Below are 17,023 nucleotides of genomic sequence, written 5' to 3'. Positions count from 1 at the left end.
TACAAAAATGCACCCAGAAGTAACACAGTGGTGCACAGTAACAAGAACTGACCCAGCAAACCAGCAGCAATGTCCTAAGGCAGCCGTCCTCCCATAGTACAGTCAAACCTGAAAACAGAAAATCTATTCCGCATGGTCAGCTCAGAACGTCTGGCACTGGGCTATATTACTGCACTCATACAAACTGTCACAAAAAATCCAGTATGACTTCCTAAAAATATTCCACTGAGCAGCATGTATAAAAGGAAGTGCTGTATTTCAAGCAACATTACTCACCGGGGCTACGGCATTCACTCTGACTCCAGTGTGGGCCCACTCTATGGCTAAAGTCTTTGTCAAATTGTCTACTGCTGCACGAGCTGCTCCTGTGTGACTGTAACAAAAAAACAACATGAAAACAACAACATGACAACAACAGTACACATCAGCATGAGCACAAAACATGAAATGTTTACCAACTGAAACAATATTACCAACAAATCCCATCATGGATGATAACATTAGCTGTTTACAAACTGGAACAATGCTATATGAGAACTATTTATTTGCATAACCATATCAAACTAAATAAACAGTAACATTAAAAAGTGCACACATTTTTGTGCTACGGGTCCCTACCAGCCTTCAGTATTCTTTTTCTTGTGTGTCACTTTGGATTTGTCTGTGGGGTTGAGCCACCATTGCCCTATTCCCAGACCAGGACACCATCCTTCCAGGGTTCCCATCATGGATTACAGTGAGTAATAACACTATGCTTCAAGTGTGTGGATGCCTAGACACAGGCAGAACAGTGTAGGGGCAGGTGGTTCTACAATGTGCCAAGTTTGGGAGAAGTACTGTTGGTATCCCTAACCAGGGATGGCCCTGGCACTAACCCATGCAAATGCAGGGGTTGAATTTCTGTCATGGCGGCCAGAAAATGGAATAAATTTGGAGCAATTGTTGCAATGCACCTAGCTTATATGATTACAAAAGGTACAATAACCCTTAACCCCTGATGCACATGCTTGTGATTCCTGAGCACAGGCATGAAGTAAGCTTTCCCAATGCACGTCCATGCCTCCACGTGTGACGTGGTCAGTGGCTCCACCCCCAAAGGGCAGGTACTTCTATGCAACTCTCAAGTTTTCACAACAAATTCAGCCATGCAGTGTGTATCCATACCTACCCCCTTCCCCCAAAGAGAGGCAAGTAGGCTAAGCCCTAACATACCTTGCATCCCTCACAACAGCTCCGTTGGGTGCCAGGGATGCTAGCATAACTCATATCACTTGCATCATAGCCACAGGTTTATCTTGTATGCTGCTGGATTGGCAAAAAGCATACACTTTGTTTTTTCACCAAGTACTACCATGCATGCATCAGTATTTAGTTTACTATTAAAATGTACTAAATATCACTTCTCCATTTTTATTATATTGCTCCTGTATACCAAATAAATGTTCAAGATTCAAAAATTCTGTTTGCAGGAATTATTGAAATAGACATAAAATTGATAATAATTGAAGTAAACTATACAATACAGGCAGAATAAATTGTAATAATTGATATAAACAATGCTGTATCCCTGATAACAACAGAATATAGCTCTTAATGATAACACCATGGGCAAAACATTAGTAAGCCATACAGTGCTGAATCTTTAGTAAGTACTGCATTATGTATTCCAATACAGCTCATCAACAAAGCCCTCAACCCAGCAATTTCATAACAGATTTTTGGCTCCTTACTGAAATCTCAAGATTCATATTGCAAGTCCCAGAACACTAGCTAAGAGTGAATACTGAACATTGTTCTCCTCATTTAAAGTTATTTTTTGCAGGGGCAAGCCCCATTACATCTCTCCTCAATTTATGCCAAATCTGAGATCACCATAACTCAGAAAAAAGAGAACATGCCAAAATATGGAAATGACGGACTTTAATATATTCAAGTCCAGATTTTTGGATATTCTTTCTCCACATTTCAGAAAGTAAAGTTATGTACAATCTTACCATAACAGTAGATGTCCTTCTCTACACTGTTGCAGTATTTATTACAATAAGGATCCCCTGCCAAGTTTGCCACAAACACTAGATATCACACAGACCCGCTGTAAACCACTACTAGAACTAAACTGGTTTGAACTCCCTAACCAACTTGCGTTTATTCAGCTATCCGCCTTGCACAACCTTGTTTTCAAGCCTACTGCCTGCCCTGCACTAGCCAGTCTAGTCACACTTTACACACCAAATCAATCCCTATGATCAGATCTCAAAACCCACAAGAAAACAAGGTCATTCTCTGTATTCTTACTCTCTCTATACTATGGAATTCACTACCTGTTCTAACCCATTTCAAAGTCTCTTTAAAAAAATCATCTCAAAAATACATAGCTCAGCTCCTGCATAAACCCTGCCTAATGCTCAGCTCTTTCCTCTTCTTCCACACTAGTCTCATGCTCCTCGTCTGTCACATTTCACTCCCTCACAGTCTGCAAGGGCCTAAAGGTCTCCTAACTCCATCTCTGTCTCTATACATTATCCTTAAGTTACTGCTCAAGCTGTAATCTCTATTCTTAACTCTCTATCTTTCTGCATCACTAACTTTCTGGCTATTATTTTCCTAACTGAAACCAACGTTCTATTTTTTCATGTACATACAGTGCACTACCTACATACTACTTCTGGAGACTATCCACTCATAGTCTGTGTATATGGTGAGAGTGACTACTATCTATGTTTTAAATCTATAGAATTGACTAGATGTGTAATCTTGTAACATAGTTTCTTTCAACTTATTTTTGAATAGTATTTCTTAGCCTCTGCTGAAAACGGGTTCTGTAGACCCAGTCAGACCACCCCGGTAAACAAATGTTTAATAAATAATAAAGGGTGGCCAGACATCCAGCTGGTATACCAAAGCCTTTAGGTTGCATTAAGGTACACCGTATGTTACATGCAAGCTCCTTGCGTAGCATAGGGCATAAAGGTAATGTACGGACGTACCATCCTCAGAACTGAGAGCCCCAGTAGGAATGCCAGTCCAAGGAATAGAAAGGCAATCAGTACATGCAGAAGAGAAATGGACCAGGGAGGGAGTGAATACTGCAACAGTGAAGAGAAGGACATCTACCGTTATGGTAAGATTTTACACAAGTGTACTGTGTCCTTCATTTCACTGTTGTAGTATTCATTACAATAGGGAAAGTGCCAAATCTCAGATAGCAGACAAGGTGGAGGAAGGACCAGCAGAGTTCTCTAGGAAGCCATAAAGGACGGCCCTAGCAAAACCATCTCAAGCTCCGGAAATTACATCCAACTTGTAGTGCTTGGGAAATGTATGCACAAAAGTTACTGAAGTCAGAGGAAGAAGGGACTGAAAAAAGAAAATGTGAGTAAGGGCCTTGGAAGGGGTCCATATGACATCATCAAACTTTTATTTTATGAAATACAGTAACTAATCATCGAACCCAAATTGTCGAACTGCAATGGGTAAATCACGGCTAGTTGGCATATTGATCACACAATGTTTTTTCAGGATGGCCAACTAAAACAATTTGATGCATTTCAATTCAATGTTTAGGTCAGTATTTAAATGCCGAACAAGGACTTTTACAAATAGGTTCAATGATTAGTTATCTGATAAAATAAAAGTTCAAAAAAGTGAGAGAGCCCCTTAGAGAAGGCAGGGATGCCAGCATAGGAACAGTCTGGATACTGCACCCCCCAAAAGACATCATCCTAATAAAGAGTCAGAAAGGACCTTTTGAGATTTATAAGAGATCTGCAGAAGGGAGACTGCAAAGTGAAGACTTTGCAAAAAGATCTCTGGAAAGGATGCCTGAAACAGGAGGTTGTCCAAGTAGGAGGAGCCAGGCATTTGCTGGATAACTTTGGGGCAGTAAAAAAGCCAAAGGGCAAAGCAGAGAACTGAAAATGTCAGGAAGCAACACAGAAATGTAAAAACTTTATGAAAAGGGGATGAATTCGGATATGGAGATAAGCATCCTTGAGATCCAGAGACACCATTTAAGTCTGAGGAAGCAAAAGAGGGAACAAAGTCTGAAGGGACAACATTCAAAAAGAGGGACCTTCACAGATAGAGGTCTAAAATTAGTCTCCTAGGTACTAGGAACACTACGGAGTAAAACATCCTCCCCGTTTGGTGAACCAGAACTTCATGAATAGTACCCTGATTCAAGAGATCCCAAAGCACTCCTGGAAAGGATAGCTGTTCCTAAGGGGGCTGAGGATTTCCCATAAAAGGGTGGAAGACGCTTCCAGATGATGAAATACCCTTGTCAGATAAATGGACAGAAACCAGGAGTAATCTTTAACCAAACAAGGAGAGAGAGAGAAAAGCAAAAAGAAAGAGGAATGTGGCCGAGAAGAATATGATAGTCAGGCAGCACCTGGTTTATCAGGAAAAGGAGATTTCTGGGGCACAGAAGTCTGAGTAGCTTTAGCAGGAGGACCCCACCCACCTTTCTTACCTTTGGGGGGGGGGGAGGCAAGACTGCGTACAAACAAAGGCTGGCTTATTGGGGTAATTTCTCTGAAAATGAAGTACAGGAGAAACAGAAACATGTTTAAGTTCCCGTAAAGCCTTGACCTTATCCTGAAGGGACTTAAACAAATCAGCAGCAGCTTCGCCAAAAAAGTGCTCATTATCCAGAGTAGCATCCATCAACTTAGCCTTAATATCATCAGGCAAAGGTTGAAGCTGAAGCTAGGAATATCTCCTCATCACAGAACCAAAGGCAGCAGCCCTAGAGGAAGCATCTACTGCATCATAATTACACTTGATGGAATGGCAAGCCACCTGGGAGTAAGTCTCTAACAAGGAAAGAGCAGAGTCTTCCCTTCAGAGTCTGGAAGCTCAGAAATTACCTGACAGACCGGGGAAAGGAGATCCAACATGTTCCTGGATATATGGGTCTGATAATTCACAGTACTAAGCTAAAATAGCAGAGGTCTAAATCTTTTTCCCCCAACCTTTCCATGGTTCTGCTATCATTCAGAAGGCAATAACTTTGGAGAAGGAAGCAATTGAGATGGCTTGTCAGACGCCACAGACACCATCGAAGGGTCAGCAGAAGGGCACTTATAAAGAAATTTACAGTCCTCAGTCACCCTATAAAACCTATCAGGTTTCTTGGGAGCAGGGAGTGGGAGTCAGGAGCCATAGAAGCATTAGAAAAGGCATCCAACAATGCAGCCAGAACAGGAGGTACAGCAGAAGGCCTGGAGGAGTTCATCTGCAGGACCTCATAATACTTTTTCTGCACTTCAAAAACCTGAGCACAATCCTATTTAAAAAAACTCCATCACTCTAGAGATTATATCCTCCAAAGAAATTTCATCAAAAGGAGTATCAGGACTAGTAGACTCCTCTTCCTCAGACATATAATCTAAAAGACAGGGAATCAGAGGAGTAGGCAAGGGATCCCTCATATGAATCTGCCACCTCCTCATAAGAATCCTGTTCTCTTGTTCTTTTAAGGGGGTAGAGTACCAATGGGAGCTGGAAGAGAAACACCCTGAGGAAATTTTAAAGCCATCAGAGCATTAAACAAGCCCTGAGTGAAATTTTGCCACTCACTCTGTGGGTCCTTAGGAACTAGAGTAATATGTTTTCTGCTTTTTCTTTAAGGGACATTAACTTTATAAAATGTGAAAGCTCCAACCCTAGAAGGCATTCAATAACTGCAGTAGGAACTTTGTTTCCTGACTAAAATTTGAGGAACACCACTAGGCCCCTCGGAAATAATCAGCCGTGGTTCTGCCTGAATGTCCAATGTGGACATCTGCAAGGTCTCCAAGGATGTGCCTAAGGTCAGATCCCTGCTGTCCTCTAAATCGGTCGTGACCGAAGACTCAACAATGGATTTGGGCAACCCCTGGGCTTTTACTCACCTTGGGAGAGACGCCCGGCAGACGCTGTACAGCAGGAAAATCTGGCCTAGTTTCTTGGCCTTCTTGGACAGCTGTCTCTTGGAGCAGGAAGTTCCTTCCACTGTGTCTTTAGCTAAAAACTTAAGACATTGATTCTCCAAATACAAAGCCAAAGAAGAAAGCATACTACAGAGGGTTTTGCGAACGACTGAACAGGACATATGGTCATGAGAAGCACAAAGGCAGAACAAGTATTTGCTCATGACAGTCCTAATGGAGAATCTGCCTACCACACTGCCATTTGCCCTTCTTGGATGACATGAAAACCCAGAAGCAATAAAATATAAACAGAAGATAAGACACAATACACCCTAATGGGGCATTTATCTGCAATGGCTTGGTGAATCAGCAACAGAATGGGCATTCAGACAGACGACCAAGAGATGGCGTTCAGACTGACGGCAAGTTCTGAGGACGGTACATCTGGACATCACTTTTATGCCCTACACTATGCAAGAAGCATACATATGATGTACAGTATACCTTAAAGCAACTCAAAGGCTTTGGTATACTGGCCAGACTTCGGGATGCCCTTGGCAGGGATCGCCATTGTAATGAATACTGCAACAGTGAAATGGAAGGACATCTCAGCAATGTGGGTGCCGAGATTTTAAATGGTTAACCAGATTTTTCCTATAATTTACATTTCAGGCTACTTCTGCATGAATTTCTTACTCAGCCAAGAAAGTTCATTTGAATCTTATTGTAAAATTACCTCCAGCTATAAATTGCAACCTTTTAATCTTCTTTCGCACTTCATGAGTTCCCCCCCTGCTTGAGACAGAAGTAGTTGGTAATAAACAATAACAGTGCAGACATGTCAGATGTGATGCACTAGTAATGTATGACTTTTCTATCCTCAGCCAATCCCACAGTTCTGGGGAGTCAGCAGTAAACTGGTCCCAAGTTTGACACATTTATTGACATTGCGCTGTCACTCATGGAACTAAAACTGCCCTCATATCCTTACATAGATGATACTCAGCCACCTTTCACCCTAAGTACTACACTTGGTCAACTAAAGATGGCACAACCAACACATGATCCTGTGTCTCCTACACAGCAAGACAGTACTTCCCTAGTGTGTATCATCACATACAAATTGCTTCTTTTCCATGCACCTATATATGCATGTCTGTAGATACCATTATACAACCAAGAACATTACATCAATGGGCCCAGACAATATCTCAGGATGCCTTCTAAATAGCATGAAACATGACCTATCAGGGCCTTTGGAATTACTATTTAACTGTAGCCTCCAAACAGTCTTCATGCCTCATGAATGGAGAAAGGCAACAGTCATCCCTCTGCACAAAGGTAGGCCATCTACAGACCCATAAGTCTCACTAGTCTTATATGTAAAGCCATGGAAAGAATCATCATGGAAATGATCAAGAGAGATATAGTAAACCTCCAGACACTGGACCCAACCCAACTTGATTTCGTCAAGGGCAGATCATGCCTATTCAACCTGGTGGAGTTCTTTGAGAAGGTCACCAAAACAATGGATGAGGGCAAAATCGTTCACACTGCCTGCCTTGACCTGGCCAAGGCATTTAACATAATACCCCACTCAGGCATTGTTGTCAAACTCAGGAGGTTAGGCACAAACACATAGGTCACCCAGTGGATAGCCAACTGACTTAGACAGGAAACAGGAAGTTAGAATTCGGGAGTCCACCTATACAAAGAGGCCAGTCACAAGTGGAGTCCCTCAAGGATCCATCCTTGGACCGCTCCTTTTTAGCATTTACTTCTTAGAAGTCAAGTCCAATGTCAGTGGTCTCTGGCTAACTAAATTTGTAGATGATTGCAAATTAGGAGCAGTCATTGAATCTCACACTGACACAAATGTTATCCAGGAGGGGCTGACACAGACAAACAACTGGTATCAGAGCCATGGACTAAAACTAAATGCCAAGAAATGCAAAACTGTATCCATTTGGGAAGTCATCCGTCCCTTAAAGTTGACCCAGTAGTCAGGGACGTACGGACATGCATAGTAATCTAGCCTTTGACCATCATGTGTCTACAGTGGTGAAGAAATAATTCTATGCTGCGCACCTTATGCACAAAGGTATGGCATCTAAGACAAGGAAGTCATTGTTCCACTGTATTCGGCATTCATCAGATCCATCACTGAGTACAATGACCCCTTTTGGTATGTACCTAACTAGGCACATCCAACAATTGGAACAGTCAGAGAGGTTCCTCACTAAAGGAATACAGGGCGTAAGTAAAATGTGCTATGCAGACTGCCTCAAGGCTCTATCCCTGTATTCTGTCTCTTACAGGCTTTTGAGGGGAGATCTATGCCTGGCATATAGGGCATTGTCAGACCCCACTCTAATGGACCCCTGCATATCCACAAAAACAAACAGCACCAGAATTACCCATTCTAAACACTTAAACCTTGCCTGTGATATAAATAGGACCTGCTGGAGAGATAGGTATGTATCCCAGAGACTACCCAGTCTATGGAACAGGCTCCCCATCAATGTGAAGCAGAGTTCTTTCCTAACCCAATTCAAGTGCATATTGGACAACTGGATGGGAAACCAAAAATTAATCCCTTGTTTGGTACCTATGTCTCTAATGGACACAGATAACCTGTAAATAGTTCATCTCTCAGGCCCATGCTTACAGTTATCAAGGGTATCAGAACTTTCCAGAGATTAAGGATGCATGGCTAGGCTTAAAAAGACCCGTGTGGTCATTAGCCTAGTAAACACCTATGAACCTATATCTAAGACTCTGGCATAATATCACCAATTTTAGCGGTAATAAGAAATAAAGCATGAAGGAACACAATGAAACCTGGTCCTGCAGGCTGTGAGCCACCTGATTTCTGCAAGGTCCCTGGTTCCAGACTATCACCCACCCTCTGCAGCATTAGTACAGTACCACTTAAAATTAAAAAAAAATGCTAAAGACATCAAACTAATGATGAATCATTCCTGTGCCATTCTGAGCAGTCTTCAAAATAGTGATGTCTCAGTAAGCACAGCCTGTGCTGTTGTGATAGTGCACAGCTAAGGAGAAAGGACAAGGACACACTTCACCTGGTTACGCTCACAAATACACCAATATTAAAACATATATATATATATATATATATATATATATATATATATATATATATATATATATATATACACACACACATATACATACGCACACACACACACACACACATATATATATATATATATATATATATACACATACATAAGCGCACACACACACACATATATATATATATATATATATATACATATATACACACACACACACACACACACACATATATATATATATATATATACATACATATACACAGATATAGATATATATATATATAGATAGATAGATAGATTTGCATGTATGCTTAAGTGTACTTTATACTTACATTGTTTCAACTGCTCAATATTAAAGAAAATCAGTAGATTAGTGAAACCATTTATGCTGCTCTGGTAATTCACAATACTTGGTGTGACGCCCGTGCACTGGCCCAGTAATCAAGAAGCCTCACTCCTCACCATTAACACCAGTGAGGGGCATTCACATTGGGAAGGATAACAAATACACACACAGTAAAGTACAATTCCCCTTAAGAGCACACAGAGATCACAGTCAGTCTGGGGCTGGTTTCTCCATTTCTCTCCAGATCCCCAATAAGACTCCCCACTGGCACAGCTATAGAGTGGGGTCCTTAGCCAGGGTCCCAAGCCAAGTCCTCCTAGCACCCTCTCTGTCCAACCAGTGCTTCGTGTCCCTGCCCAAGAAGCTCACACACACACACTTTGAGATATGATTTATATACAACCACACTGATACTCCTGGGGAAGGCTGGCACACGTTCACTAGCTGTTCCCCTTCTGTCCAGGCTATAAGGTAGTAATCACTGCCACTAGGACCCTTTATCAGCTACTAAAAAGGCCCTTACCAATGGATGTCCAATTATTACTGTGCAATATTATTATCCAAATGGTAAGTGTGACTGAGCAGCAAGGATTACTTGGAGTGGCTTTGTACAGTATCACTATATGCATGCAATGTACTCTAGAGCTTAAATTACCTCTACACAAAACAGCCACAGCTGAAAGGTTTAAAAATATTTATTAATAATAAAAACACAAGACAAATCTCTACAATTCAACACAGTGCTAGTCAAGAGTTCAGAGATCACAGGAAAATGCTTAAAATAATACTACAGAACAGTTCTGACATAAATATAGAAAACAGCTAGACTAAACTTACTATTTTCTACCTTTTTCTAGGAGAGACACTAAAGTCTAGTATCCTACTTACATAAAGAGCAAAGCAAGTACTGGTGAGTGGCAAATGCAAAATGCTCTCCCTCTGTCTCTGAGAAAGTCCTTTAAATTGATAATACATCCTGCTGACTCATTTTAGATTGCATCATTCTTAACAATTCTCTGGTTTTCCCAGGCTAACAGAAACTCTGCATTAACATTTCTTGCACATGGTCAGGAAACTACAGCAATTAAAGACATTATATATGTAAAATCTAGCAAGTAACTCAAGTCTCAAAACAATAGAAAGAATATGTTGGTTCAGACACCACGGCTCTGAGCCCAGAGATCAAAACAGTCATAAAATGCCTGACTTATCAGAGTGCACTGTTGTTACATTTTTGAAGTTCAACATCCAATACACTCTTTTTCACATTTAAGAGAACAAGCCTGTGGCTTATTATTAATATTTACAAATGACAGAATTATCTACAAAATTCTATCAAGCTAGGCTGGCAGCCTTCACATACCCCCCCCCCAGGAGAACTCAAGCTAGTTTTTCAAATGACCCTTGAGAAATGCTGCTTGAGAGGGTTAGGTCTATCTGAGTATACCTTACCCCATTCCCTGTCTTGACAGCCCACCTGTGTTGGCATTGCTACTCCCAAAGCAGTGCTGCACTGACATATCATATGCTTGCAACCCTAGGCTCCATCTTAGCAACTTGGCATTTTGCTGGCTGGCTCTGTTTAACCATGTTTGTGGATTGTGATCTGTCACTGCAGTGAATTTTCTTCCATACATAAAAGGGCTGAAGTTTCTGCAGGGCACACACTATGGCTAGACATTCTTTTTCTACAGCTGTATAGCATTCCTCCCTGGCTTGGAGCCTACGACTGAGATAAACCACTGGGTGCTCTTCTCCCTCTGAAGAAATCTGGCCAAGTACAGCCCCCACCCCATGGTTTGAAGCATCCACCTGCACAACAAATTCTTTGCTGTAATCTGGACTGGCTAACACAGGGGGTCTTCCCAAAGCGTCTTTAAGCTTCTGGAATGCCTGCTCACATGCTGTGGTCCACACTACCTTATCTAGCCTGTTCTTCCTTGTCAGGTCTGTGAGGGGAGCAGCTATGGTACTATAACTGGGGAAAAACCTTTTGTAGTGCCCTGCCGTTAACAGGTGCAGACCATGCCACTTTGGCAGGTTCTGGCCTGTTCTTACCACTCCCCACTCTATGTCCCAGGTAGGAGACCTCTGCCATACTCACCTGACATTTGCTGGGCTTAATGATCAATCCTGCCCTCTGTAGTCTGCCCAGCACCTCCCCGACATGTTGAAGGTGCTCTTACCAGGAATGGCTGTAGATGGCAATATCATCTAGGTAAGGAAGGGAAAACCCTCCTGCTCCTGCTAGGATATGATCTACCAGCCTCTGGAAAGTTGATGGGGCATTTTTCACCCCAAATGGCATCTTTGTGAATGCATACAAACCAAAAGGAGTCACAAAGGCTGACCTCTCTCTAGCAATGGGAATCAAGGGCACCTGCCGGTAACCCTTGGTAAGATCAATGGTGGTAAGATACGTAACCCCACCCAGCTGCTCTAGGGCCTCATCTGCCCTAGGCATGGGGTAAGCACCTGACTCTGTGTGACTTATTTAATTTCCTGTAGTCCACACAGAACTTGGTGCTGCCATCCTTCTTTGGCACCAGCACCACTGGGGAGGCCCAAAGACTGTTGGACTTTTGAATTACCCCCTAGTTGCAACATCTCCTGTATCTCCTCCCTCAAAGTCCGTTTGACTCTCTCAGGTACCCTATAAGGGGCCTGCCTAATAGGCCTTTGGGGTCCTGTATCCACCTGGTGCTACACCAGGTGGGTGCACCCTGGTTTCCCAGTGAACATGTCCCCAAACTCCTGTAACAGTGCTTGAATTTTTCGAACCTGGGTAGGATAGCTGCTGGGACATTGTTACCCCTTCAACTGAGGTGCAAGTCCAAGCCTCACTACGGATATCAGTCACCAGATCTCCCTCAGACTCCTCCTGCAATCCACTGCAAATACTCAGCACAAGGGCCTCCTTAGCATGGTAAGGTTTCATCATGTTAACATGGTACAATTTGTGCTCCTGCCTAGCAGTTCCACCATGTAGTTAACATCACTTACATTTCTTAAGACCTTGTAGGGTCCACTCCCGGGCTGCGTGCAGTTTATGTCTGATAGGAATGAGAACCATTACCTGCTTCACTACAGCATACTCTCTAGCTCGAGCATTCCTGTCATACCAGACCTTTTTATGCTGTTGGGCTTCTGCCAGGTACTCCTGGGCCAAACCAATAAGTTCCCTGAGCCTTGTCCCGAGGTTTAGGACCTATGCCACAACAGACTCCTTGGGAGATTTACACTCACCTTCCCACTCATCACAAATTAAATCTAGAGGTTCCCTAACCCTATACCCATACAGCAACTCAAAGGGTGAAAAACCTGTGGATTCCTGGGGAACCTCTCTGTAAGCAAACAGATGGGGCAAATATTTGTCCCACTCCCTTTTAAAACTGGTCTGCAGATACCCATAGCATGGACTAGATTGTAGAGTTTAACCTCTCAACAAGACTATTAGTCTGGGGATGGTAGGGGGGTAGTCTTCAGGTGCTTCACCCCACAGAACTTCCGCAGACAAGCCAGCAAGGTCTGAAATGAAATTGGCACCTCTGTCAGTCAGTATTTCTTTTGGGAAACCTACCCTGCTGAAAATCTCTAACAAAGCATTTGTCACCTTTTCTGCCTCAATGGAGGACAAAGCCACTGCCTCAGGGTATCTTGTAGCATAATCTACTATCACTAGGATATACTTTTTCCCTGTGGAACTTAGGGTACTCAGAAGCCCCACAATATCCATAGCTACCTTCTGAAATGGCTCCTCAATCACAGGCAAAGGCTCTCACCTCGTCTCCTGCCTTGCCTACCTTTTGCCAGTGCTCAGAGGTCCTGCAGTACCCTGTTACATCTCTGGAAATTCCAGGCCAATAAATGTTCTTCATAATACGTCTCTTTGTACGTTTTATGCCCATATGACCTGCAAAAGGAATATCATGGGCAAACTAGAAGTGCCAGATGGTAGGCTCTAGTTACTACCAACTGCTGTATTCTCTCACCTTCTAGCCCTCCCTCAGGGGTCAAACTCTCTATACAGTAACCCAGGTGCCTCACTAGCTGCCTGCCTCAGGCCTTGTAATGTAGGGTCTGAGAGCTGAGCATGTCTCAACTCGCTCTTTGTAACCCTTCCCAGCTCCCCTTTCACAGGAAGCCTGTCATCCTCTGACAGCAGTGCCTCACTGTCAGCCTGGCTACTACTACTCGCCTCTACCTTTGCAGTCACTCTGTCCAAGGGAATATCAGTACTCACAAGCAGCTGTGGCTCACCTTTAGTCTCACTGCTACAGAGTAGCTCCCTCCCTGAAGTAACCACCTCACCAGTCCTGGCCGCAAGTATGCGGTCTGTCTGGGTCTCCCCCAGGCTACCAGACCCACATGCTTGTCTTGAAGCCTGACTGCGTGTAATTGCATAAACACATGGTACTGCCTCATCAAAATCCTTCCCTATCAGGACATCTGCAGGATGGTAGTTTAGTACCCCTGTTGTCTCATGGCAACCTACTACTGGCATTTTGTCTTTCCCACTTACTGGCTCTCTCACCTTTTGTTCCCCCCTTGCCTCTGTGGACATTTGTAGGCCACATGGCCCCTCTGGTTGCATTCAACCCTAGGTCCTGGACATGACTAGTGGCATCCCCTGCTACTGGCAGATTCTGTTGGGGCAGTCTGGGCTGCCCACCATGGGTTCCTTTAGAACCATGAGCAGTACTGGGGGTCCCTTTCCTGTGCAGGGATGCCCTGCTTGCTAGGCATAGGTCTCCCTTCTTCCCCCACTCCTCTGAAGTAGCACATTGTCTATCAGTAACCAGATCCTCGTGTCCTCAGGCAAAGTGCTAAGGGCTTGTTCCCTCACCAAAAGGTCTGCCAGCCCTTCCAAAGTGGTGAGCTCAGGAAGTTTGCACTGTAACTTCCAGTGGAAGGAGCCTAAGCCTTTCGACAGAATCAAAATATGTCCTTACATTCCAAAGAAATGTCCATACCTCTGGAACCATAGGGGTTATGAAAGAAGTATAAATTGTAACCTAATCAGCACAAACTATTTTATAGTGGTAGTATCTTAGATTCTAGTTCTTAAACCGAATTGTATAAGTCACAGTAAACACAGTGTCTATCACGTTTGTAATATTTTGTAAACAACTTACAATAGCTCAACAACCCCTCAAGTTACATGCTACTGTCAGCAGCATTTTATTAGTCTGAGAACTTTCATACCAGGTTAAGGAGTGTATTACTTGGTTGTTAAAATATTTAGAAAAATGGAAATTTATATCTATATAAAGTAATCATAAAAACAACAGTTAATATATATTTACCTGCACTAGACAGAGGTCAAATATTAATGCAGTTGAGTTAGCTGTTGTGTAAGCTTTAAGATGAAATCTTGTAAAACCTTGTACATACTATGATTTTGGAATTACTGATGCAAATATGAACAAGCAATATTTGATGCTTAGAGGTGTCAGTAGGAGTTAACTGCAGATGCGCCTTGAGACGTCCCTCGGATGTAATGAGTTAAGGGATAAACTATCTTTTGGTTAGTATTGTTTCAGCAGTAGATAAACACTCCCTGACTGACTAGCTGGCTGGCTAATTGACCTGCTATTCAATGCCTACGACAGGGGAAAAACTCAACCTCAGGGTGGGATGAATCAGGTCTTAGACCTAGCACCTCAGAAACAAATTAGTGTACTGTGCATGACAAAAATCACATACAGACCCACACCTCTGCTCCAAAATAGCACACTTTCTGGTTCAGTGTCTGACACCAACTCTAGCATGTAGCGGAAAAGACAAGATACCTTTTGGAGGAAACCATACAATAAAATACAATGTCTGCTAACTAAACCAAGTCTTAATCATGTACCTTTAACACTAGCACCTAGTAGAGGCAGTTAAGGATACATAGTAGCCTCAACAGCTACGAGCAAACTTAGCCTTCAGTTTGAGCAATATGCTTTCTGGGCCTTCATATCATCTCACTAAATATCCCACAGGTATGGTTCCATTCAGATCACAACAATACACCACAACAGTATAATAAAACAAACCTAATACAACACAAAAGGGGCAAGGAAGTACCTATTAGTGAGATATGCAGGGACTTGCATGTAACTTTATGACAAGAATCTCAGACAGTTATGCTATTGCATTTCATTTCAAACATCTAATTTTATAGTGATCATCTCAAACAGCTATGCTATTACATTCCATTTCATTTATGCCTCTCTGTTAAACCATAATGCTTGGAAAATATCAAATTATGTATTCCAAGGTTATGTGGAAGTTTTAGCATGTAAAATACCAAATTATACATCTAATTATCAGGCAGATGATTGCTGTAAAGAAACGCCCTTTGATCTAGAAACACAAACTAACAATGTTTAGTGAATATGTGCACTGAAAGTAAGATAACTGCTTCAAAGACATTCATTTATTTTCTAATACCAGCTTTCTCCTATTCAGAGTCATGAAAAAATGTAACAAATCTAAACACTGAAAGGTATATGGTAGATAACTAATCCTGGATAAGTCTGTAGTCCACTTTAAGAAACACACATAGACACGCACCTACAGACAGTTTGGAAAGTCACAAGTTCACCTTCTGATTTATCTTTGGAATATGGGAGGAAAACAAAAAAATCTACCAAAAACCCATGTGGGCAGAAAGGGGACATGCAGACTCCATCCAGAAGGCATCGAGCAAGGAAATGAATTGGGGGATCAAGCCCTGTGATGCAGCAATGCATACTGCTGTACACAAATGTGATGCCACCTTCACAAGCACCTCCCACTGAAACCCCTTCCAAAAAAGGCCACACAAACTGCATTTTCCTGACTGAATGAGCGTTAATGGGTCCTTTCAAACCCTTAAAAAACAAACTGTAGTAAAATCCCAGAAAACCAGCAATCCAGTCGAATGCTATCTGTTTTCCAGCAATGGCATTTATTCTGTAATGGGTGAGAGGAAGAAAACAAAGGTGAGACTTCAAGTCTTTAGTCCTAGGTAAGTTCAAAATGCATTCAACAGGACTGCAAGGGTGAGAAGAAAGCAGGAAGCTGGATCTTTTTATCCAGTGCAACATGAAAACTGACAAAATGTAGGGTGTACAATTCATCAAAACCTGTTGCACTAAAACCCTCCTTCCCATCTTAAGTAACAGCAAAAGAAGTACCATTTCCCAGAGAAAAAAAAAAAAAAATCAAAGAAAAGGAGTACATTGAATAAAAAGGCGTTTTTGTCATTCTTTCTCATGCAACATTGAAGTCCCAAGAAGGAACAACTACAGTGTTGTATGACTGAGGTGAGACACACCTTTAAAGGCATGTCTGATTCCCCTAGATTTGGATATTTGACAACTGTACTGAAAGTGGGGTGAGACCATTGTATCATTACCAAAAGTTAAATATTTTCCATTCTAAGAAATAGGGCTTTTTAGAAGCAGGAGTGTGCAGGGATGGCCGCAATACATGTTCTTGTAGCGACAGAAAATCCACCAAGAGGAAGAAAATGGAATGCACTACCCAAGGCAGGGAAAATGGCTATCTTGGCCAAATGCAGCATATTAAGAAGTTGAGCCTTTTACTTTCTTGCCTTTAACAGAAGGCTATGGATCACAGGCACTGGCAGAAACACAAACAAGCAGGCTTTCTATGTCACACCTTGAAAT

The 17,023-nt window shown here is 42.3% G+C and overlaps 1 protein-coding gene across 1 annotated transcript in view; it reads right to left on the bottom strand.

Annotated features, from left to right (window-relative positions):
- PECR (peroxisomal trans-2-enoyl-CoA reductase) overlaps positions 1 to 17,023 on the bottom strand; it is a 360,488-nt gene that overhangs the window by 130,719 nt on the left and 212,746 nt on the right. Inside the window, exon 5 of the mRNA XM_044078241.1 lies at positions 277 to 373. Within this exon, the coding sequence (XP_043934176.1) occupies positions 277 to 373 (97 nt within the window). The remainder of the gene's footprint in view (positions 1 to 276; positions 374 to 17,023) is intronic.

This window comes from Protopterus annectens, chromosome 7.part0 (genome assembly GCF_019279795.1).
Source record: "Protopterus annectens isolate FY-2018-M chromosome 7.part0, PAN1.0, whole genome shotgun sequence".
In the NCBI taxonomy this organism is placed as follows: domain Eukaryota; kingdom Metazoa; phylum Chordata; order Ceratodontiformes; family Protopteridae; genus Protopterus; species Protopterus annectens.
Note: the sequence above shows the minus strand (reverse complement) of the source record. Positions and strands in the feature narration are given on the sequence as shown.